Source organism: Gaeumannomyces tritici, assembly GCF_000145635.1.
Source record: "Gaeumannomyces tritici R3-111a-1 unplaced genomic scaffold supercont2.2, whole genome shotgun sequence".
Classification (NCBI taxonomy): Eukaryota; Fungi; Ascomycota; class Sordariomycetes; order Magnaporthales; family Magnaporthaceae; genus Gaeumannomyces; species Gaeumannomyces tritici.
In genome coordinates, this window is record NW_008804546.1 from 6,394,483 (window position 1) to 6,418,079 (window position 23,597).

Below are 23,597 nucleotides of genomic sequence, written 5' to 3' on the forward strand. Positions count from 1 at the left end.
CAGTCACCACCCGTCGACGATTGGACCTCCGCGCAGCCACCACCCGTAGACGATTGGACGCCGCCCTCCGCGCAGCCACCACCCGTAGACGATTGGACGCCGCCCTCCGCGCAGCCACCACCCGTAGACGATTGGACGCCATCCTCTGCGCAGTCACCACCCGTCGACGATTGGACGCCACCCTCCGCGCAGCCACCCTCCGCGCAGCCACCCTCCGCGCAGCCACCCTCCGCGCAGCCACCATCCATCGACGACTGGACGCCGCCCTCCGCGCAGCCACCATCCGTCGACGATTGGACCCCGCCCCCATCATCTCAACCGCGAGAGCCAGCCCTTCAAGACGGCGTCTCGCACTGGATGTCTGGGGACCAGGCGGTACCGCGTCATAGCCATGAAAGCACTGCGTCATCCGGTGATCTGTATGTGTTGGGCGATGGTGTTCTCCCGGGTCCTTGTCCGCCGGCATCAGATTACTCCTGGTCATCGTCATCGGGCGGCCTCAACTCACAGTCCATGAAGACGTCTTCCACCGTTGGACAAACTGTGCCGTGCTTGCTGGGAGACAATGCTGGTTCCGCGCCCGATTATGAGATATCAGCTGCCGAATCAAACAGAACGCCAAGGGTATATACCTTGCGCTCGCTGCCGCCGACGGCAGCCGAGGTGTGCGAGTCCATGTCAGAGTATGGCTTACCTGATGTCATCTACCAAGAGCCCTTCTACAGTGATGAGGGAGATGTGCCACTCCGGTCAAGGGAGTTTGCTGGGCGCCGGTTCCGCCTCCTTGGGAGCACGTTGCCATATCTGCCCGAGTTTGATCCCCTAGGCCAATCGCCGGCTACATTTGGTGCCAAGGCCGAAGAGGCGCCAGACCAGGCGGGGATGCAACGCGAGTACGAGAGGCTTCGGAAGACGTGCTCGATAAGAAGCTGGGAAATATCCAAGCCGCCTCCGACCCTGGAGGAGGTGTCGGAGTGGTGTGACCAGAGGGACCAGAGACTAGACAGGGAGAGGAAAGCGGGCGCGTCCGGACATGCCCAGCCACAGCCACAGCCCCCTTTGTCCCAAATCGAAGGGCCGACGCCGAGAGATGGGCACGGGTTCAAGTACTCTCAAAGGAAAAAGTCGGCCAGCGTGCAGCACGAGGTGCAGTACATGAGCACCATGAGCATGGAGCTCCACGTCAACACGCGCGAGAGACTGGTGCCGGACCCAGAAGAGGACGAGGTCAAGCTAATTTTCTGGTGCCTCAAGTCAGACGGAGCCTCTGGCGGGGTGCAATCGGGGGTCATCGTGCTGTCTGAAGACGGCAGGTTGGGGCGGCGGATGCGGCATCAGGTGTCCGGGCAGCTCGTCGAGGAGGCCTCGGAGCTGGAATTGATGTTGCGCATGGTGGAGCTTGTGCGGACGCACGACCCCGACATTCTCACGGGATACGAAGTGCATGGTGGCTCATGGGGCTACCTGGTAGAGCGGGCCCGGCTCAAGTACGACTACGACCTGTGCGATGAGTTCTCACGCATGAAGAGCCAGTCGTCGCACGGGCGGTACGCTAAGGGGGCGGACCGCTGGGGGTTCCGCACGACGTCGGCCCTGCGCGTGACGGGCCGCCACATGATCAACATCTGGCGTGCGATGCGCGGTGAGCTAAGCCTCCAACAGTACAGCATGGAGAACGTGGTGTGGCACCTGCTGCACCGCCGCATACCGCACTACGCGTATGAGACGCTGACGGACTGGTACCGCAACGGCTGGCACCGCGACCTCGACAAGCTGGTGCGCTACTGGCAGACCCGAGTGCGCCTCGACCTCGAGATACTCGACGAGAACGAGCTCGTGTCGCGCACCAGCGAGCAGGCGCGCCTGCTGGGCGTCGACTTCTTCTCCGTCTTCTCGCGCGGCTCGCAGTTCAAGGTCGAGTCCATCATGTTCCGCATCGCCAAGCCCGAGAGCTTCCTGCTGCCGTCGCCCAGTCGTCAGCAGGTCGGCGCCCAGAACGCGCTCGAATGCCTGCCGCTCGTCATGGAGCCGCAGAGCGCCTTTTACACCAGCCCCGTCGTCGTGCTTGACTTTCAGAGTCTGTACCCCAGCGTCATGATCGCCTACAACTATTGCTACTCGACCTTCCTCGGCCGCATCGTCGACTGGCGCGGCGCCAACAAGATGGGCTTTGCCAACTACCGCCGCCGCCGCCGCTTGCTGGAGCTGCTGCAGGATCATATCAACATCGCCCCCAACGGCGTCATGTACACCAAGGCCACCATCCGCAAATCGCTGCTCGCCAAGATGCTGACCGAGATTCTCGAGACGAGGGTGATGGTCAAAAGTGGAATGCGCCAGGACAAGGAGGACCGCGCCCTGCAGCGCCTGCTCAACAACCGCCAGCTTGCGCTCAAGCTGCTCGCCAACGTCACCTACGGCTATACCTCGGCCTCTTTCTCGGGCCGACTGCCCTGCTCCGAGATTGCCGACAGCATCGTGCAGACGGGCCGTGAGACGCTCGAGCGCGCCATCACCTTTATCCACTCGGTCCAGCGCTGGGGCGCCGAGGTTGTCTACGGCGATACCGACAGCATCTTCATCCACCTCAGGGGCCGCACCAAGGAGCAGGCGTTCGAGATTGGAAACGAGATGGCCAAGGCCATCACCGACATGAACCCGCGGCCTGTCAAGCTCAAGTTCGAAAAGGTATACCTGCCGTGCGTGCTTCTGGCCAAAAAGCGCTATGTCGGCTACAAATACGAGAGCGTGTCTCAGCTTGCGCCCGACTTTGACGCCAAGGGAATCGAGACGGTCCGCCGCGACGGCACGCCCGCCGAGCAAAAGATTGAAGAGAAGGCGCTGCGCTTGCTCTTTGAGACGGCAGACCTGAGCCGCGTCAAGGCCTACTTCCAACGCCAGTGCGACAAGATCATGCGCGGCAACGTCTCCATTCAGGACTTTTGCTTTGCCAAGGAGGTCAAGCTGGGCACCTACAGCACCCGCCGCGGCACTGGCCCTCCGCCCCCAGGCGCCCTGATCAGCACCAAGAGGATGCTAAAGGACGCCCGCGCCGAACCGCAGTACGGCGAGCGCGTCCCCTACGTCGTCGTTGCGGGTGCCCCGGGCGCCCGGCTCGCCGACCGCTGCGTGCCTCCCGAGGATCTGGTATCGCCCGCCGGCACGCACCTGCGTCTCGACGCCGAGTACTACATTTCCAAGAACCTGATCCCGCCGCTAGAGCGCATTTTTAATTTAGTTGGTGCCCAGGTGCGTGCGTGGTACGACGAGGTGCCCAAAGTAAAGCAAGTTCGACGCATCGTCGTCGAGCCCGCAGGGGGAGCGGGAGTGACGGGCGCCTCGTTTGGTCACCTTTTCGGCTTCGGGTCGGCCATTGGTGGCGCGTGGCACAGGCCCCAAAAGGTCACGTTGGAATCATATATGCAAGTCATGAGGTGCGCCGTCTGTAACGTGCATATACAACCGAGGCCGTCGCCGAGGCCGTCGCCGAGGCCGTCGCGGCGGCCTTCCATACCCGCCGCCCCAAGGATTGCTCCCGTCTTTGCTTTTCGTCAGCAACAACAACCACCACAGCAGCAGCAGCAGCAGCAGCAGCAGCAGCAGCAGCAGCAGTCACGGCCTGCCAAGCGCCAGCCAAAGAAGCCGGGTGAACCCCTTGTCTGTGGACGCTGCAGAAGCGATGCGCGGTCGTCGCTGCTTGCCATGCAGGCGCGCGTGAAGCACGAGCGACGCCGTCTCGAAGACGTCCTGGGCGTGTGCCGCAGCTGCGCCGGCCTGGCGTCCGCCCACGAGCCCGTCGAGTGCGACAGCAAGGACTGTCCCGTCTTCTACACGCGCATCAAGCAGGCCATCACGCTACGCACCGAGACCTCCATCGCAGAACCCGTCATCAGCAGGCTTGAGATTAGGCTGGACAAGGCGAGCCGAGCGGCCCTGTATGAGTGGTAGTGGACATTTCGGGGGGGGCAAAGGCAAAGGGGGGCAAGGGCAAAAGCACAAAAACGGACAGCGTGCATCCGTAGCTTCGGGATTAAGGACCGAATTGGGTGCGTTGTGGCCAAAAAGGGTATGCATTGTGCGCGCGCGCGTGTGTGCTGTAGCCAGTTTAATTGGCAGCGATTGATGGTACGTGCACATGGTTAGTACGGGGCCAGCACGGGGCCAGCCGGAGCAACCGGAGCAGCCGGAGCGCATGTAAATTGCGCCTAAGCGGTAAATAAGCGCCGGTCGTGGAAAATTAGCATTTGGGAATTTTTTTTGGAACATAGCAACGGAAACGTAATGGCGTGCCGGGGTGTGCCGCCGGTAATGGGTTGCCGGTGATGGGTTGTAATGCGTGCAGGTGATGGTGCAGGTAATGGTGCAGGTAATGGGTGCCGGCGCAATTGGCAATTGGGTGCGCGCTAGTGTTGCTGCTTCTCCCCCAAGCAACAGGCGCGTCCGGGTCATCCGGCTGTTTGTAATTCTCTGCATTCCTATCGGATGTTGGGTTTATTGCCCGAACCTATCGCGCATGTGTTAATTGACACAAAACCTCCCAGCGCCAAGAATGATGTACATGCCATACGGGGTTCGGTTCCCCGTCGCAACCCAAACAATGTTAGCGCTCTAGTAAAAAGAACACGCAAGCAGTAACTAGCAGTAATTTCCGCTGTGGTAACAAGTAGAAACGGTACACGAGGGCTACTTGGCGTCCCGGTCCGAGGTAGCGACAGGCGGCCGCGCAATCCCGTGCCGGTCCCCGACCACCAACACGGCCCGCGGCGGGTGGGCGGGGACGTCGTCGTTGTCCATCCACGCCGACGCGCCATCGTCGTCGTCGTCGCCGCAGCCCGCCGTGTCGTCGTCATCGTCATCGTCGTCGGCCGCGTAGGCACTGCCCGCGCCGCCCGTGCGGGGGCCACCGCCGTCGTCGTACTCGTCGCCGCCGGCCCAGTGGTGGCGGTGGTGCATGTACCCAGAGTCGCCGTCGCCCGTGTTGTTGGGGGTCGTGGGTTCCGAGTCGGCCGCCGGCGCCTCCACCACGAGCACCCGGTCGCCGCCCATCGGGGAGTCCAGCTGCCTCATGTGCCGACGCTTGGACAGCGAGGCGATGGGCACGGGCTTCCGTCCTGGCCTGCGCTGCCGCTGCTGCTGCTGCCCGCTGCCGCTGCTGGCGTCATCGCCGCCGTTGCCACCGTCGCCCTCGCCGGTTGCCACCAACTGGTGCGGGTGCGCCGGCGGGGCGGCCGGCGGGCGGCGCCTGGTTACGACGGTAACTTTACCCTTCTTTTCCGGCATCGGCAGTGGCGTTCCCGGCGGCGGCAGCGGCTGACCGCCGCCCATGGGCTTGCTGAGATCCAGCGTCTCTTCCTCCTCGCCGTCCCCGACCCGACCGCCAGGGTTGTTGTTGTTGCCTTCGCCGTTGTTCCCGGCCGCCCCAGCTCCGCCTCGTTGGAGCGCGCTGAGGCCCCAGCGCTTCGCAGTCGCCGCCGCGTTGGTCACGGTCAGGAGCGCGTTGCGTTTGGGCGAGTCGATTGGCGCGTGGCCAGGCGAGGTGGCGTTGCTGCCGCCGTTGCTGCCGTCACCTCCTTCCCGTCCCGTGAGGGCCTCGTGCGAGACCTTGTGGCGGAGGAAAAAGTTGCGCGTGAGCGTGCCCGTCTGGTTCCTGATGGACTCCTTGATGGACGCGGCCGACGACATGTCTTCGTCCGTCTTGCCGCCCCCCGAGGACGAGACCGTGTGGCGGCGGTCGGGCCGTGGTGCCGGCTCCAGACCTTTCTCTTTCTCTCGATCCGAGTCCGAGATCTCTTTGGAAGATGTGCTGCGTATACTACCCGAAGACTTCTTGAGCTTGAATTTTGGTGTCATTGAGGACTGTGATGCGTTGTCGGAGACCGGAGTGGAGCCGACGACGACCTTGGATGACAGCGTGGCCATGACGGCCTGAACAACCGGGCCCTCGTTGGGCGGCGACGACGACGACAACGACGGCTTGAGAACCTCGGCCTTGTTCTCGTCCATCTCCACCGTGGGCGACGCCGGCGCTGTGAAGGAGCCGGAGGGTTTTGTCCGAGTGATGGGCGACGAGGCCGCCGACGCTTTCGTCTCGACGCTGATACTTGAAGACATTGCCGCCTTGAGGTTGCTAATATGGATACCAGATTTACCATTGATTTTCCTCCCGAACAAGCCCGTATGCGTTGTGCTGCTTTGCTCCAGCACCGGCATGCTGTGGCTCTTCTCCATCGGCGGGAGGTCCTGCGCGGGCACGGCCGAGGCGGTCGTCGCCGACTCCTCCGTCTCGTCCACCTCGCCCATCTGGGCGTTGAGCGACTCCTCGAGGTCGCCCGACGAGACGACGGCGTCGTCGCCCTCAAACACTCCACCTCGCCAGCGCTTGTGCTCCGTATTGAAGAAAGGAATGTCGTCCCAAAAGGGCAGCACGAGCGTCTCGGCCACCACCTCCTTGATGCGGGCCTCGATCTGGCGCAGGATGACAGTGTACGTTATCTGGCGCGAGCTGATGATGGGCTCGACCGTGGTCTCCATCTTGGGCATGGTCTGGAACGAGAACCAGATGCGGTTGCTGGGCGGCGGCTTGACCTTGAACAGCACGTGGCCCTCGAGCTTGCGCAGCACCACGGCCAGCACCAGGTTGACCTCGCGGGCCTTGAAGCGCGTGCCGAGGTCGATGCGGGCCGTGGCCGCCACCTCGATGCGGAAGTTGCCCGTGTACTTGACGTCGGCCTCGACGCCGCACTCGCCCTCGACCGTCAGGTCCTTGAGGCGTGGGTTCGTAATGTAGGGGGCCGAGTCGCCCGTCTCGATGCCGCGGATGGAGATGTTGGACAGGAACGAGGGCCGCTTGACGCGTGAGATCTTCTTGGTCAGCTTCTCGCGGATCGCGTTCTCGAGGTCCTTGGTGCCGTAGACGCCGAGAAAGAGCCGGCCAATCATGGCGTTGAGCCACCGTGTCTGTAGGTGATCCTCGGACGAATGCAGCTTCTGCACCAGCGATATGACGTGCTCGACATTGAACTGTCTCGGTGTCGGCGCTTCGGGGCCATCTTCGCCGCCAAACGTCTGCTCCTGGTTCCGCAGCAGCGAAAAGTAAAAGTCCTCTTTGGCAGAGCAGTTCTCGGAGAAGAGGAAGAAGGGTTTGGACAGCTGCCCATCGCCCGCTGCTGCTGCTGCCAGATCGGGCTCGTTGGCCCGCCGCCTGAGACAGATGGCGTTCTTCTTGATGTATAGCTCGCCCTCGGGCGTGGGGACGTCGTCGTCGCCCGAGAAGATGGTGACGTCGTGGTGGGCGAGCGACACCACGTGGCGGACCTCGAGCTGCTCGTCGTCGTCAAACAGCATGAGGTGGCCATGCCTCAGCACCACGTAAAAGACGTTGCCGGCCTTCCGGGGCCGCTGGCTGGGGGCGTTCTTGCTGTCCAGAGGCCCGCTGGGCTGCTTGCGGTCAAAGAGGCTGCGGTACATGGTCTGGTACACGCTCTGGCTCGGTGCCGCCACCGTGGCCGAGCCGACGGGAGTTGACCGCTCGATGGGCTTTGCATTGATGCCCATGGGTGCATACTCACGACAGACGGCAAAGTAGCCGGCCGCGACATCAGACTCTTGGTGGGCCCGGGAGGCCTCCCTCGCGAGCTTCTTCTGCTGCTGCTGCTGAGCGACCCGGAGGGCATCGATATCGTCGCCGGGCTGGACAAGGTCGCCCTGGCCGTCTTCAGCGGCGCTCGGTGGATTGAGGTCGGGGCGGTACGGGAGCGTGAAGTGGGCGTGGGTGAGGATGGCGACGATGATGAGGGGGATCAGGGTGAGGCCGCCCAGCAGGTAGGCCAGGAGGAAGGCGGTCAGACCCATGGCGACTGGCGGCAGTCGTCTCTTGTGGGAGGGGGCCGAGGCGGGCGAGGCGGGCTACCTAGGCTATGCGGGCAGCCGGGACTGAGCTCAGGCACCCTGGACGCGACGGTCGGGCGTCCGGGAGTGAGACGATGAAAGCCGGCAGCACGAGTCTGGCCCGTCCGGGGTCGGGAATCATGGCATTTCTCAATAAAGGGAGCCAAAGTATGCTGCGTGGCAAGGGAGCTTATTTGGGGTGCACATGTTAACGCCTTGTTGCTTGTTGAGTGTTGAGTTGACAATGGCCAGGCCCCGTGGCTTGAACTTTTGCGATTGACCACTGACATGGACACTTAGCCTGCATCCACTTGGCTTAGCTAAGGGTCTCTTGGGAAGGCTCACCCTGGGAAGGTCCCTGGTACCAGACGCCGCGCCTCCACTGGGACACTAGACGTATTGAAGGATAAGCAACGCCAGTTGAGCTGCTTGATATCGACCAATTACCAAAACCTGATATTTCCATCTCATCTCATCCCCTCAGCTCACCTTTTCCTCTTTGAGAGTTGTCGACGGGAGCCTCATCGATCATTGATGTGATGTACATGCGCTCCGCTCACCAGAGCTAGCCCAGCACTACCCACCCCCGCTATTCCAAAACCCACCCTACTATAAGCAAGTCGTCACACAGCTAATGATTCTGCCCTGTCCACCCTCACCATCACCACGTCTCGCCTCGTTTTCCGCGCGCTTTTGGTGCGCCCGTCGCCTAGAAGCAGTGCAGGCCGACGATACATCCTGCGGGCCATGATGGCCACCAACAGCAGCCGCCACGGAAACCCGGTGAGTAGCAGTCCTTCCCCTCCCTGCTTTAGACTGCGACGGGACCTTCCCCTCCCTGCTTTGGACTGCGACGGGACCTTTCCCTAACCTGCTCTCCCTCCCTCCAGTCGGCTCTGGGAAGGGCCCCAACGACGGCTCTCCTCGCCCGTTGGCCGCCGAGACCAAACAGGAGATCCCCTCGACCGGAAACCCCAGCACCCATGCCGCCGGCCAGGATGCTGGCGCCGCCCCGGCCCTGGCCAAGGTGAAGACGGCCAAAGAGTGTACGCCTCTAGCTGCTCCCCTCCCGTCTTCCGAAAGTAGGACATGACAACTGACACCGGTAACAGTGGAGAAGGAGCGGGAGAAGGCCGAGAAGCAGGCCGAGAAGCAGGCCAAGTTCAACCAGAAGAAGGCTGCCGCCGCAGAGGCCGTCCCCGCCGGCGGCTCCACGGAAAAAGTCAAAGAGAATAAGAAGGCCAAGTCCAAGGCCGAGGAGCCGACCCTCCCGCCCTACGAGAACGACACCCTGGCCGGCGAGAAGAAGCGCATTCGTCCCTTTACCGACCCGCACTACACGGCCTACAACCCCATCGCTGTCGAGTCGGGTTGGTACGAGTGGTGGGAGAAGGAGGGCCTTTTCAAGCCCGAGTTCACCCAGGACGCCAAGGTCAAGGACGAGGGCTCCTTCGTTATTGTTCACCCCCCGCCAAATGTGACCGGATCCCTGCACATGGGGCACGCCCTCGGAGACAGCTTGCAGGATTTAATGATCCGGTGGAACAGGATGCGCGGCAAGACCACGCTCTGGCTGCCGGGATGCGACCACGCCAGCATTGCCACGCAGTCCGTCGTGGAGAACATGCTGTGGAGGAGGGAACAAAAGACTCGACACGACCTGGGTCGTACCAAGTTCATTGAAACTGCCTGGGCTTGGAAGGAGGAGTACCACCAGAAGATTAACAACGCGCTTCGCAAAATGGGCGGGAGCTTCGACTGGTCCAGGGAGGCCTTCACCATGGATGCGAATCTTACCGCCGGCGTTATCGAGACCTTTGTTAAGCTGCACAATGAGGGCATCATTTATCGGGCTAATAGGCTCGTTAACTGGTGCCCCAAGCTCAGTACGGCCCTATTTAACCTTGAGGTCATCAACAAGGAGATTTCGGGCAGGACGCTCCTGGATGTTCCTGGCTACTCCAAAAAGGTCGAGTTCGGCGTCCTTATCTACTTCAAATACCCGCTTGAAGGCTCGGACGAGCACATTACCGTCGCCACTACGCGCATAGAGGCCATGCTCGGAGATACTGGTAAGTTTACTCCCTCGATCCCTATAACTCCTTTGCCGTCACTGACAGGCGCTCCTTTTACCGCAGGAATCGCCGTGCACCCCGACGACGAGCGCTACAAGCACCTGGTCGGCAAGCATGCCGTGCACCCCTTTATCGAGGGTCGCAAGCTGCCCATTCTTGCCGATAAGTCGGTGGAAATGGAGTTTGGTACCGGTGCCGTCAAGCTAACGCCGGCCCACGACCCCACCGATTTTGCCATGGGTCAGATTTACAAGCTTGGGTTTATCAATATCCTAACCGACGACGGCCTGATGAACGAGAACGCGGGTCCTTACCAGGGCCAAAAGCGGTTTGACGTCCGCTACGCGATCCAGGACGACCTAAAGAAGGCAGGGCTCTACGTTGACAAAAAGGACAACCCTATGACCCTGCCTATCTGCGTAAGGAGCAAGGACGTTATCGAACCCTTACTAAAGCCGCAGTGGTGGGTGCGTATGAAGGAAATGGCTGCCGACGCTGTCGAGGCCGTCAAAGATGGCAGGATCAAGATCAAGCCGCAATCATCCGAGAAAAGCTTCTACCACTGGATGGGGTCCATCAACGACTGGTGCATATCCCGTCAGCTTTGGTGGGGTCACCAGTGTCCTGTTTACTTTGCCGAGGTTGAGGGCGCCGAGGACGGCGGCGACCGGGGCGACAACAGCCTTTGGTTTGCAGGTCGCACCCAAGAAGAAGCCGAGGAAAAGGCCAAAAAGGCGCTTGGCGGCGACAAGAAGTTCAAGCTTGTCCGTGACGAGGACGTGCTCGACACGTGGTTCAGTGCCGGTCTGTGGCCTTTCTCCACGCTCGGGTGGCCCAACACGTCGGCCGATGATTTGCAGCGCCTGTATCCAACCAGCCTTCTCGAAACGGGCTGGGATATTCTCTTCTTTTGGATCGCTCGCATGGCTATGCTCGGCATCAAAATGACGGGCCAGGTCCCCTTCAACGAGGTGTACTGCCACTCTCTCGTCCGAGACAACGAGGGAAGGAAGATGTCCAAGTCCTTGGGCAATGTTATTGATCCTCTCGATGTCATCGCCGGCATCAAGCTGGAAGATTTGCATGCCAAGCTGCTTACCGGTAACCTCAACCCGAACGAAATCGAAAAGGCCACAAAGTACCAAAAGCAGGCCTTTCCCGCAGGCATCCCCGAGTGCGGTGCTGATGCATTGAGGTTCTGCATGATTAATTATACCACCGGCGGCGGCGATATCAATTTTGATATCAAGGTGATGCACGCGTCCCGTCGCTTCTGCAACAAGATTTGGCAGGCCTCCAAGTACGTACTTGGCAAGCTTGACCCCGAACTTGTGCTTCGCGAAAAGAGGACGCTAGGGGGCAAGGAGTTGTTGGCCGAGCTTTGGATCCTCCACAAGATGAACCAGGCAACGAAGGGTATCAACGAGGCCTTTGCCGAGCGCGAGTTTATGAAATCCAGCCAGCTCGTTTACGCTTACTGGTACGCACAGCTATGCGACGTCTTTATCGAGAACTCCAAATCGCTGCTGCAGGACGGGTCGGCGGAGGAGCAGGAGTCGGTCATGCAAACTCTTTACACTACTCTCGAAGCCGCCCTTCTCTTGATCCACCCCTTCATGCCCTTTGTCACCGAGGAGCTCTGGCAGCGTTTGTCCCGGCGCAAGGGAGACACCACCAGGTCCATCGTCATCGCCAGCTACCCGCAGTACGACGAGGCGCTGGAAAATCCCTCGGCCGAAACCGCCTACGAGCTGGTGCTCGACTGCTCCAAAGGCATCCGATCCCTTATGGCCGAATATGCCCTCAAGGATAAGGCACAAGGTAGGTGATAATGTCTTAATCGTGCAATCACTTTTATGCGCAGAGCATAGCATCAAAATTCAGTGCGACTGACCAAACCCTCGTTTTTGCCCTCGAACAGTCTTTATCCAGGCGTACAACGAGACCTCGCTCAAAACGGCCCAAGAAGAGCTTCAGTCCATCAAGTCGCTCTCGGGCAAAGGAGTAACCTCAGTCGAGGTGATCAAGGGCGAAGCGGGCCGGCCGGCCGGCTGCGTCGTCTTCCCCGTCTCGGCCGGCGTGGCCGTGTTCCTGCACGTCAAGGGCCGCGTCGACATCGATACCGAAATCGCCAAGGCGACCAAGAAGCTGGAGAAGACGGGAGCTCAGGTTGAGCGCCAGCGCAAGCTGGTCAGTGATCCCATGTACATGGAGAAAGTCGCGGCCGAGCTGCAAAAGTCGGACTGGAAAAAGCTCGTCGACCTCGAGAGCGAGGCGGATGGGTTCAAAGCCACCATCAAGCAGTTTGAGAAGCTGAAGCTCGAGTGAGGCAGGCAGAAAGACGGTCTTGGACTGAAGGAGGTAGGATGATACTTGGGGTGCGGGTTATGTCGGTCGGGATACATTACAGGGAAAAAAGGATTGCCCAAGGCGTTTCGAATACCGTTTTCTTCTTCTCGGTCAACTACGACTCCATTGTGGAGCCTTTGCCGTCGTGTATCACAGCCGAGAATCCGGCAGGTTATCTACGCGTGGCGGCGGGAGAGTACGTGATACCCATACAGGCTTCTTTCTTACACAACCTCAATCGCCTCCACCATCTCTCTCAGCTCCCCCACCGTGGGCCTTGGCTCGGGCAACTCCTGCATGCACGCCTCCACCACTTGGCGCAGCGGCTCCGGGACGGGCCACTCTACCTGTGGGGTGATGGGCGCGTTCGCATACACCATTCCCTTGATACACACGCCCACATCATACACATCGGATTTCTCACTCCACCCCGAATCCTCCAGGCTCCCCTCCCACGCGACCTCGGGCGCGACCCTCTGCCCCCATCGCCCCTCCAGGTCACACACCACCAGCGTCTCCCCGCCCTCCCCAAAGAGCAGGTTGTCGACGCGCAGGTCGCGGTGCACGATGCCCGCGGCGTGCATCGTGGCCAAGGCGTCGAGCAGGTGCAGCAGCCAGCGCTTGTACGTGGCCAGGGTCGAAAAGCGCCCAAGAACAAGGCCACGGGTGGCGAGCTTTTCGAACACGAGGTCGCCAGTTGCGGAAGCGCCGAGGAGGTGAACAAGGTGCGGGGAGCAGCGGGTGCCGGGGCATGAGCCGCCTTGGAGGCGGAGGAGGTTGATGATTTCGGAGCGGTATTTTGGTTTTTTTACAAAATGCTTGTTGAGAGTGTCGACGTCGTCAATTACAGGAAGCAGGCTGATCAGGTCGGTAGTGTCTTCCGAGTCGTCTTCAAGAGGGTCGGGGGGGTTGGGACAGATTTCCAGGGGCCGGATGATATCGCCCTCGATTTCGAAATGGCCGGGCAGGGAAGGAAGGTCGCGGTCGAGGCGGAGGATATTGCCGGAAAGGGTGCCAGGGAGGTCAAAGAGCCGAACGTAGCGGCCGAGCGGGGTACCGTCTTGGTACCAAATGCTCATGGTTGGTGTTTTGCCGTGGGTGAGTTGCATGTCGAGAACGGGTTGGCCCGCGGGAGGGAAGAGATTGGATGCCTGGCGCCGGCGTTGGTACTCGACGCGAAGGCGAAGGACATTTTGGCTAAAGGCTCCGTCAGTGTCTGAGAGCATGATGAATGTTTTGGGATCGAGGGACGTCGGCGTGTGGTCCTTGTAGCGATGTGTCGCTGAATGTGGGTGCTAGATATGGAATGGATATGCCAGGCTTGTGGGTCAGGTGACTCGCTCGCCTTGTCGCGCAGAGTTGTGGGAAAGGGAGGATTTTTAAAACGGTGCACACCTTTTCCATGGCCCGGGGCCCTTGTGGAAAGATGGCCAGCCATAGCAGCCGGAGCATACGGCCCAGGCGGCAATGGGTGTTGCACCTGGGAATTGTTTTCGAACATGGCGACGGAAATGTGACGCCTCAATAGCCTCGGGCACGCGGGGTGCTGCCGACGGGACCGGTCACGGGATATTGAAGCATTCTATTCGTCTAGATTTCGAGATTTCGTACTAGCTACTGCAGGAACGGACAAAGCCCGCAGGAATGGAGCGTCACCACGTGGACAAGCACGTCCTCGAGTGCAGCACCCATCGCATCCTTGCCCCACAAGGTCTTTCCACGCGAACGCTCCTGCACACCGCCAAGTTACATACAAATTCTTAACAGCCGCCAATTGAGCAATCCAATCCAACTCCCACGCCCGCCCACGGCGCTGGCGACGGCACCATGCCGCCGCCGCCGCCCCTAGCCGGTAGAGTGGCGTACGCCATCCTCCGTGGCCCGGAGGCCCGGAGGCGCGCGTCGCTGCCGCACCGGCCCCCGCGCAGTTCTGCGCAGTCACAAGCAAACACGCCGTCCCCGCTGCGACACGAGCAACATCTGACAGGGCCCGAACAGGGCCAGGAAGGCCTCCCCGGCGTCGGCATTAACACAGGCGCGTCTTTCCGTATCCTAGATGCCTCTGGTGCAAAAAGCATCGGCGTACCTAAGCGTTGCCGCATTTGTGTCGAGGACCGTCCTGTCCCCTGAACCATGGAGCGCAAAACAATAGCGCATGAACAAGCCAACCATGCGCGCAATACGGATGGCCGCCATCGCCTCCTCCCCGACCCCTCCAACGCTCGCCTTGAAGACCCGCCAGAACTCGTCTCGGAGCTCCTGGGCATTGCCGTGATAGTGCCACCCTGTGCCGTCCATATAGCCGAGAATGTTCTCCAGCCCCCACAGCGACATGCCGAACGGCAGCATCTCGGCGTCTGCCCAGTCGATAATGGCCGTGATAGCGCCGGTGTCGTCGACGAGGATATTTGTCTCGTTCAGGTCGACGTGGGTAATAACCCATGGAAGGCTGAATAACCGCGTGAAACTGTCGCGGACCTGGTTCAGCGTTATTGAGAAACGGTCGGGGAAAGCCTTGTCAAGGCGGTCAAGATCAAGTTCCAGCTTCTGGTGCACGCCGTCGGCCACAGCGGGGCTGACCTTTTGCGGCGCGTTCCATGAGTCTGCGAAAAATCTGCCCCCGTATCATATTCAGCGGTCCGGACTAACTACAAACACGCCCGGGGACAGCATTTCCCCGACTCTTACCTGGCGAGATCGCGCACCGTCCTGTGCTGCCGGGCGTCAAATCTGGCCTTGTCTTCCGTTCCCTCGGGCGAAATGTTTCTAGAGTAGAGGTAGCACTCCCCGGCGGCTTTATCCATGACATAAATGTCGAGGGGAAGCTGTCCGCCCGCTTGTCCATGGTAGGTGCATTTGGGAACACACCACGGGTGGGCCTGCCGGGCGAGTTCGAGGCGCGACATGTTGAGCGTGGCGTTGCTGGGGCGGAACTGCACAATGTGTGCCTGGTCCGGCCCCGCCGTGACGGTGTAGCTCCACGCGCCCTGCATGGGCACCGGCACTACCGGTGCGCCACTGGCGAGACTAGCCGCCTTGAGGTCGCATTCCTCCCTGGTCGTGGTTGTTGAAGCCTTGAAGAATTCCTCGATGTGGCTCTCGAGCGAGTAGATTACGAATGACATGATGGGACACCGGGGTTTCCCAGCGGGGTTGATTGAGCCGAACTTGCTGCGTGGGCTTAGGAAATTTTATTCGGACTGGGTTTTGGCACCAGGCGTCTCGGAGCCACAAATGGCCTCGCCAATCACCAAAGTCTCGCCACCACACTCTGTGGCACCGGCTTTTACCAGTTCACGAGTGACCTCCCCATTGCAGATTATTTAACCTTCCTACCTCCGTAGTGCACACCAAGTTGGTGCTCTGGACGTCCCGCATCCCCTCCCATTTCAGAAAAACCATTTCAGAAAAACCGCAACAGAGCTTCTCGCTTCCCCGAATGTCGGCTTCCCCCTCCTTTTCGGATGAATCGGATTCTTCTTCGGTTGTGTACGACCACGAACCGTTCGCCACCTTTTCCTCGCGTGTGCAACATCTCGCCGTCGGGCTTTGGCCCAATTCCAATGCCAGCAATTTCGGGATTGAGCGCCTTGGAGGCGGGGGTTTCCACCGCGTCATCGGCTTGACACGACGACGCCAACCCGGTGTTGTTGAAGAAACGCGCTACATTTTACGGATTCCCCGTTTCGATAGCGCCCGGGTCGACGACGAAGTTGCCGCCCTTTACTATCTCGGCCGGACAACAACAATCCCGGTGCCCGCCGTAATCGCCTTTGACAAAACGGGGAACAATGCACTTGGCCTGCCGTACATGGTGCAAACTCGAATCGCCGGAACCGATCTTTATTCTTCCTATCCGGCCCTCGACCATGCCCAACGAATGCGCATCGCTCGTGAACTTGGCGGCGTTTTTTTTCAACTGCTTGAAACACGTAGCAGCACAGGCGGCCGCTTCGTTTTGGGCGAGAACGGCGCAGTCCGCATTACACCTTTGTCAACGCCAACCAACGAGGAGGAGTCCCCGTGCGAGTGGCTTTTGGCCCAGTTCTCGGTTAAGCAAGCCAACGATCCCACCGAGATTTTATGGAGCGAGTTTGGCCAGATGACTCGAGACCTTGATGCCGGCGGGTGGTTCGGCGGCCTGCAGTACTCACTGGCCCATCTTGACCTCGCTCCCCGCAACATTCTCGTCGATACGACATCACGGAACCTTATTACGGGCATCCTGGATTGGGATTCCGTTCTGCTTGCGCCTTGCTTCATGTCGTGTTACCCACCACTATGGATTTGGGCTTGGCAGGACAACGAGGATGAGGACGAAAGAACAGCCAACGACGACCCGGGCACGGTACAAGGACGAGAACTCAAGGCTGAGTTTGAGGTAGCCGCGGGGCCTGACTATGTTCGCTTGGCGTATGGGGCCCCCTACCGGCTGGCACGGCGTCTCGTCCTCTTTGCCATCCACGGCATCCAGTCGAACGAGGATTACAAGGAAGCCAAGGCTATGCTGCAAGAATGGGCTGAGGTGGAGAAATAACTGTACTGGGCGAACCAATTCGGCTTGATGCAGTGATAAGATAGACGTTGCAGCTCTAGTATTGCTACCTACCTACCCAAAGCAGGATCCCGAAGGAGCAGGGTTATTAATGCCCAAGGTTAGCCTGATGGAGAGGAGCAGGGGCCGCGAGCTCGGGAAGTTCAATCCCCTCATCGTCCGGGACCTGTTCGTGAGCAGTGCCGGCCCGGGAAGAGGATCGCTGCCGAAACGACGGCCTCGGTCGTCGAGGCGGTGGGCAGGACGGCCCTCGCGATCCTTTGTTCGTCGCCCTGGAAAGACTCTGGGCGGCATCTCGGGCTCCCCCATCACCTCAACTGCCATCTTACGGACAGGTGCAAAAGGCCCAGTCGCAGCGCCGCGCGCGCGTGTTCTAGAAGGGATCATTGCCTCGTCCATGGTCAACGACAACAGCCGAGCGTCCCTCGCCAAGGCTAGGAAAGGCTCTAGTGACAACGGTATAATCTACGCACACGATGTACTGACACGAAGTTGCTTTTGTGACGTACAGGTCGCTATGAAGAGATTCATCGACAAAGTTGGCATCCTCGCCGTGGAGCGGCAGCTCATTCGATTTCTGCCTGGCCTTTTTCACCCCCGGAGATGGTTTACGACTTGACGGTAGAGCGGGTCGCCCGCGCTGGCCGCCGAGGACGAGGAGGCGACCAACAAAGCGCATCCGATGCTGCAAACTTACTCTCTGCTCTCTAGGCTAGTATGGTAGATCTGAAGCGTTTGGACAGCGGCCGCGCCGAGGCGGGCGCGTTCCGATCCTCGGGTAAAGTGCTTCCTTCCCCTACCCAGGACCCATCCTCGCAGCATCACAGGTCCTCGATTGTGGGTGGGAGCGATATCCCATCTCGGGCCGGCTTCACAGAGGAGTGGGAAGGCTTGCCGATTCCCAACTCGAGCAGCAGGACCTGGCCTCATCCAGAATGGTCCTACTGCCTTGGAAGGCAGCTATCGAGTGTCGCGGTCGAACAGGAGGACGACGAGGGAGATTGGCAGCGGCAGAGCACAAGAGCCCCGCTCGCAGGAGAGGAACTGTGATTCGACTCTCAACTCGGCTCTGAAAATATTTCGTGAGCAGAGAGAGCCGGCGCTTCTCTGTTAGCATGCGTCTCATCACGGCCGAGAAGCGATTGACCTACGAGACGCCGTTCGAGGGCATTGTGCAAATGCTGACTTGGGTAAAGACGGAAGCGGGGAAACATGACGTCTCGTATCGTCTCCGCCTGACGGTGATCCGAAAGGTTGCGCAGACCCACCCCGTTGTCTTGGCCTTAGCACTCTTCCGGACGTTTGAGCGACGTCAGGCGCGCTGCAATGCGGGGGCTGCGGCGCAAACCTCGCGACGCGGCTTCACGGGCAGCCCGAGTTCGACGCGAGTGCCCGGCCGGAGGCGCACGGGTCCGTGAGCACTGCTGTTCCTCTGGAGGCAGAGTCTCTTCAATGCCGCCGACTATCGAGGGGACCGGCTCCTTCTGCTGGATTTCGCTGTCAAGGACGACCGTGCCGTTGCTCGGACGTGGACTGAGCCTCCTCCGCTTTTCGGTGCTCGTTTGGCGTGGGCTGTCGTCACCGTCAGAGTCGTCGAGCCTTCTCTTGATCGTCTTGCTCGCCCTGGTCCCGTCGAGTCCGCCGGCAGCTTCGCCTCGGCTCAACTCGGCCTCGATCAAAGGAATCTGGTCCAAGATCCACGGAAGGAGGATGCGATGGCGCGCTACGTCCCTCTTTGCGGCTTTCAAGCATTTTGATAAAGGTTTGAACTCTTTAATAAGAGCACTCCGCCTCTTGAGCCCCTCCAGCCGGCTCTCGGCAGCCAGCATCTCTCGGTTGCCTTGTTGCAACCTCCGTATACGTTCCGGCTTGGGGATGCTCAGACGGCGTTGATCTAGCTGAGTCTCGATGTAGATTCGCTTGGCATTTTGTTGCGATCTCTCTAGCGCTTCTCTGGCCATGTCCTCTTCGTTCTTGTGTTGCCAATCATACTTGTCAGTCTTGATATATTTTGCCGTCTCGAATGACTGCAGCATCCCCGTGTCTTGGAGCTTCTGCCACACCTCGTCGCGTTTTTGCTGCCGGCGCTCGATGGCACGCGTAAACAGATCGAGCCACCAGTACTCGAAGCAGAGGTACTCGATCCATGTTTCGAGCTTGCCTTGTTGTTTCGGGTCTTGGCTCAACTCAAAGGGGCGAGTAAAGCCGTGTCGGGCCAGGCGGCGTTTGACCGCGTCGACGTAATCGGAAAATTCCTTGACGCCCGATTCATAGCAGTAGTGTCGCTGCCACTTGCGCCTCCTTTGCTCACCCTCCCAGTACTGTTTGAGCTGTAACGGGTTGGCCTCGAGCTCGGCCAGCTCATCTGCTGCGACACGTTCGCTGTACTCGCGTTTTATACGACGCTTCTCCGCCTCAAGGTATTCTGGAAATCCGCCGCCGTCATCTTTCAAGTCGCGATTGTCCCTTTGCCAACTGCGGAACATGGTCCATCTCTTCCACTGCCTTTGGAATACCCCCCAGGGGTAATGTATCCTCGTTCCGCCCGACCACCAACTAAAATAACCGCCCGTTGCAATGTCGTCTAGCCAGGGCCGCAACAGCTCCTGGTACTTGTCGGGGTTTCCGGTGCCGTAGTATAGGTCGCCCATCGGGCCCCGGATTGGGCCCCTTGGAAAGGACGCGGAGATGTCGTCGAGGAGTTCGATTGGGTAAAGCGGGCGGCCGCTATCCTTGACGAGTTGATCGTATGCGTCCGCCTCCTCCATTCTCCCTATCTGTAGACCACATTCTGCGAGCTCTATTCCCCCTAGGGTCGGTGAGCCTGATCGAGGTGGTCGTGGTCGAGATACTCGTGGCAGGGCGTTGGGGCCGCCGGATAATGCTTTTTGGAGGCGGGCGTCGAGGTCGTCGAGATCAAGCGGTCGGGAATACCGGTTTTCGGCCAGGGCATGTCTTCAGAAACCCAAGATCCATTAGCGAACAAAAAACGATTGCAGACAGCAGAGGGGAAAGGGAAGCCTACATGAGCCTTTCTGCGACCTTGTTACGCTCGCACAGTGGAAGCTGGTGTCGACGGTGGTCCAGAAGGTCGAAGTCGTCAGTGGGGCCAAGGTGTTTCCGGATATACGCAGCCAGGTCCACAGGGCGCATCCAGGTGATATCGTTTACAGACACCCTTGACGCGCCCGGCTCGGGGGTGTTGGCCATTATGTCGTCGATGGCAAGGGAGGAGACGATTGATGCAGGCTCAAGACAGAAAGTTGAAGCCAATTTACAGGCAGAGGAAAGGCAAGCCTGCCGGGCCTGAGCATGTGACCAGTAGTGGGTCCAGAACATCAGCAATCAAATTGGGCGGATAGCCGCTGTTGCCCCTCCAAGAAGGAAGAGAGGTTGGCTGCACATGGCACTAACATTGCTGTACCAATACATCCAATGTTCCAGCGCGTGGTTGTTGTTAGTGTGTTGTGATGGTTGTACTGCGCCGCAAGATGGTCGCGATTGGTGTTGTCTGGCGGTTTATAGGTGGAGGTTGGTCGGGCAGCAAGCCGTGCCAGGTGCTTTTTGTTTAACCTGCCATCTTGTTTCCGCTCTTCTCGTCAGACTTGTATCTTGTTTCCGCTCTTCTCGTCAGGCTTGTATCTTGTTTCCGCTCTTCTCGTCAAACACGCAAATTCGGCCATGGCAGACACGGATCTCATTGCTCGTGTGTACCCCTATACAGAGACGCGCCGTGAAGACGTGCCGGCAGTCACCCTGAAGACATTCAAGACCAGCTGGGGCTGTTTTGATCCACTGGATCAGCTTCCCGAGCGGCAGTCTCGTGAGCGAGAGTCAACAGAGCCACTCGAAAGCCAAAACGGCCCGGTGCTCGACACCCTCCCATACGTTGAGCTGAAGCTCAGCGACACTCACCGGTCTCGCTCTGGGTTCCTTTTCGGCTGGGGCGAAAATAACGACGTCATTCTGCCCAAAAGCCGGGGCGTCGGGCGGCACCACTTTACCCTGACTTTCGACGGTGAGAAACGACCCATCGTGAAAGATTGGGGTTCTCTCAACGGTATCCAAGTCACCTACGGCAGTCAAGGACACGGGGCGCGATCCGGGTTCCAATGGATCGTCGGCGGGCACGAGATTCCTTTCGTGAAGCGGCCCATCGTTGTCGCCGCACTTGCCCGTCCCCTAGTCCAGCTGCAGATCGTCGTCGTCCCCCACGACGTAGCCTCGCTGGCTTACATCGACAAAGTCGACCGGTTCCTTCAGAGCACCGCAGCAGCCACTGAAGATCTGCTCAGTGGCCTCAACATTGCGAACCGCACAGATACTAAGCGGCCTACAGGAGCCCCCAAGCTGGAGACGGGGCCAATCCATATCCGTAAGCAGCTCGGGAAGGGGTCGTTCGCGAGTGTGACCCGCTATTGGGACGTCAGCACCGGAGAGGAGTACGCCCTCAAGAAGCCTTCTGCAGAAGCCGTTCGCGCGCGCCGGGTCCGTATTGACGCTTGGAGGAATGAGGCGCACATCATGAACCTCATTGAGCATGTCAGTACATGGCCATCCCCGTCAAGATCTCAAAATCCTACTCTTTACTCTAACCCAAGATACACCTACAGCCTCACGTCGTAAAGCTTCACAGGTCCGACTTTACGCAGGGCCCACGACTGTACCTGGAATACGTTCCCGGCGGATCTTTGGCCAATAAAGACATCTCAGCTGCCGAATGTGTATCAATTCTTCAGCAGTGTCTATCGGCTCTGGAGTACCTGCACGGGAGCGACCCGCCGATTGTGCACCGGGATATCAAAGCAGACAACATCCTGATCCAATACCGGGACACAAACAGCATCTACGTCAAGTTTGCCGATTTCGGGCTGGCGAAGGACTATGACAACATGTCCACCATCTGCGGCAACTTGGGGAACCTTGCACCTGAGGTGTACGAGAACCACCAATATATCGAGGCTGGTGGCAAGGGCAGAGTCAGCTATACCGAGGCCGTCGACGTTTGGTCCCTTGGTGTCACGGTGTACACATTTCTCTGCCCTCTTCCACGGTTCGAAAACCAATACATATCAAGCGGGACGGCATGGGCCAAGGAGCTCATCAAGATGTTCAACGAGGACTTGGAGGAACGGCCCGATGAGCTGAGAAGATTTCTTCTGGAAGCAATGGTGGTCTTGCGGCCGGAGCAGCGGTGGTCGGCCGGAGACTGCCTCGCAAGAGCAATGCTTCTACCTGTTGTTCCAGCCATGGACCAGCCCGAGACCGCAGCGGCGGTTTCGTACGTCAGCGGTGATGAGCGGTTGACAATTCACTACGGGGCAGAGCCAAACATGGTCCAGGGCCGCGAGATACCCATGTGGCAGCCTGGCTCGTCCGAGAACTCGACCCTGTCGACCGATGCCGGCAGATACGACAGATCAGGCGCGCCCACCCCTCGGGCTTCAGTTCCAGCATCAGCGTTTAGCCGGAAGAGAGCAACGGTGCCAAGGTCTTCATCGTCCGGAAGACACAGGAAGCGCCAGGAGCACGGCAGCAGCAGCAGCAGCAGCAGCAGCAGCAGCAAGGCCGACGCTAGCTCCCGCCAGCAGCGAGACCGCGTCCTTGACAATCGCACACAGGATTCGCTGCCTCCCGTTGCATTCGAGGACAAGGACGAAGATGAGGACGATTGGGAGTGGGAAGAAGATGACAATGCCCGTGTCGAATCGCCTCATGCAGTCGACCATGTTTCAACCTCGCATGTCGGCCAGGAGGTTGAGAGTCACATGCAGACTTTCCTCCAACATCAGGTCGGCAACGGAGGGGCCGATCAAGAAGCAGCCGATGCAGCGGTAATGTTTCAGAGATTAAACCAACATGGAATTACGATTCCTTTCGAGTCAATGGCCAGAACTAGTGGGGAGGCGGCTACGTCAACCATTGCCAGCAGCTACGGTGAGCGAGATGCGCAGGGTGGCGGACCAAGCCACTTCCCCGGCAACTACATACTTGCGCCACCTAGGCAAGATGGTGGTGGGGGACAAAGCAACAGCGCCGGCGTCGACCGTCCCTGCGGTGATGATGACCCTACCGGACCCGCAAGCCAAGTCGATTCCCAGCCTAGAGGACTTTTCAGCTCTGGAGATCCACTCAACCCTCTGCTCGTTGGCTCTTTTGTTGCCGCATGGGGTGGTGGAGCTGGAGAAGAATCGACTGCCGGAACTGCTCCCTCGCATGCCTCCGTGGTGGAGGAGGAGGAGGAGGAGGATGATGATCTTCCGCCGCCATGGAGCCCAGCCCACCCCCAGCTGGCAACACATTCTTCAGTCGTCGTGGCCCATCCACACTTCCCTCCTTCCTTGGCTGAGGAGGAGGAGGTAGAGGAAAACGGCGACCGGCCAACAGGACACTTTACGGAGCCAGCTCCTTACGTCGGACATCCCTATTCCGCATATGGGCTGGGCGACAACGGCCAGCTGCTGGATGATGATGACTTGGACGAGGGCACCACGGCCGAAGGGCACGAAGAGGCAGATGGTGGCGATGGCGGATACGCTTTGCAACCCGAGGGAGAGGCGGAAGCCGGCCCGGCTCAGGTTGTCCAACGCAGGAAACGAACCTCGTATAGCGCTGCCCATAAAGCCATTCTTGAAGCCGCGTTCCGCAACAATCCGAAGCCCGAAACCAGGAAATACTGCGAGCTTGCGACGCAGCTTTCAACGGAGATGCGGCGGGTCCAGGTAAGGAGG

At 59.7% G+C, this 23,597-nt stretch overlaps 8 protein-coding genes across 8 annotated transcripts; 4 read left to right on the forward strand and 4 right to left on the reverse strand.

Annotated features, from left to right (window-relative positions):
* Positions 1 to 513: 513 nt before the first annotated feature.
* On the forward strand, positions 514 to 4,644 carry GGTG_04734 (hypothetical protein; the record flags this gene model as incomplete). The annotated part of the gene is made up of 1 exon (XM_009222531.1): positions 514 to 4,644. One exon carries the CDS (start codon positions 514 to 516, stop codon positions 3,946 to 3,948), a length of 3,435 nt encoding a protein of 1,144 aa, XP_009220795.1. The 3' UTR covers positions 3,949 to 4,644.
* GGTG_04735 (hypothetical protein) lies at positions 4,378 to 8,172 on the reverse strand. The gene has a single exon (XM_009222532.1). It carries the CDS (start codon positions 7,849 to 7,851, stop codon positions 4,684 to 4,686), a length of 3,168 nt encoding a protein of 1,055 aa, XP_009220796.1. The 5' UTR covers positions 7,852 to 8,172; the 3' UTR covers positions 4,378 to 4,683.
* Positions 8,173 to 8,194: 22 nt separating this feature from the next.
* Positions 8,195 to 15,287, forward strand: GGTG_04736 (hypothetical protein). The gene is made up of 5 exons (XM_009222533.1): positions 8,195 to 8,670; positions 8,778 to 8,933; positions 9,000 to 9,959; positions 10,026 to 11,783; positions 11,884 to 15,287. Exons 3-5 carry the CDS (start codon positions 9,383 to 9,385, stop codon positions 12,288 to 12,290), a joined length of 2,742 nt encoding a protein of 913 aa, XP_009220797.1. The 5' UTR covers positions 8,195 to 8,670; positions 8,778 to 8,933; positions 9,000 to 9,382; the 3' UTR covers positions 12,291 to 15,287.
* On the reverse strand, positions 13,877 to 15,503 carry GGTG_04737 (hypothetical protein). The gene is made up of 2 exons (XM_009222534.1): positions 15,000 to 15,503; positions 13,877 to 14,925 (listed from the first exon to the last, which is right to left on the reverse strand). Exons 1-2 carry the CDS (start codon positions 15,434 to 15,436, stop codon positions 14,364 to 14,366), a joined length of 999 nt encoding a protein of 332 aa, XP_009220798.1. The 5' UTR covers positions 15,437 to 15,503; the 3' UTR covers positions 13,877 to 14,363.
* GGTG_04738 (hypothetical protein) lies at positions 15,342 to 19,203 on the forward strand. The gene has a single exon (XM_009222535.1). The coding sequence runs from the start codon at positions 15,751 to 15,753 to the stop codon at positions 16,846 to 16,848; it is 1,098 nt and encodes a 365-aa protein (XP_009220799.1). The 5' UTR covers positions 15,342 to 15,750; the 3' UTR covers positions 16,849 to 19,203.
* On the reverse strand, positions 18,035 to 20,128 carry GGTG_04739 (hypothetical protein). Its single transcript, XM_009222536.1, has 2 exons — positions 19,892 to 20,128; positions 18,035 to 19,821 (listed from the first exon to the last, which is right to left on the reverse strand). The coding sequence occupies exons 1-2, from the start codon at positions 20,074 to 20,076 to the stop codon at positions 18,150 to 18,152; spliced, it is 1,857 nt and encodes a 618-aa protein (XP_009220800.1). The 5' UTR covers positions 20,077 to 20,128; the 3' UTR covers positions 18,035 to 18,149.
* A 419-nt stretch (positions 20,129 to 20,547) lies between these two features.
* GGTG_04740 (CAMK protein kinase) lies at positions 20,548 to 22,807 on the forward strand (the record flags this gene model as incomplete). Its single annotated transcript, XM_009222537.1, has 3 exons — positions 20,548 to 21,408; positions 21,480 to 22,700; positions 22,796 to 22,807. The coding sequence occupies 3 exons, from the start codon at positions 20,548 to 20,550 to the stop codon at positions 22,805 to 22,807; spliced, it is 2,094 nt and encodes a 697-aa protein (XP_009220801.1).
* A 191-nt stretch (positions 22,808 to 22,998) lies between these two features.
* On the reverse strand, positions 22,999 to 23,486 carry GGTG_04741 (hypothetical protein; the record flags this gene model as incomplete). The annotated part of the gene is made up of 2 exons (XM_009222538.1): positions 22,999 to 23,156; positions 23,264 to 23,486. The coding sequence occupies 2 exons, from the start codon at positions 23,484 to 23,486 to the stop codon at positions 22,999 to 23,001; spliced, it is 381 nt and encodes a 126-aa protein (XP_009220802.1).
* Between the last annotated feature and the right edge of the window lie 111 nt (positions 23,487 to 23,597).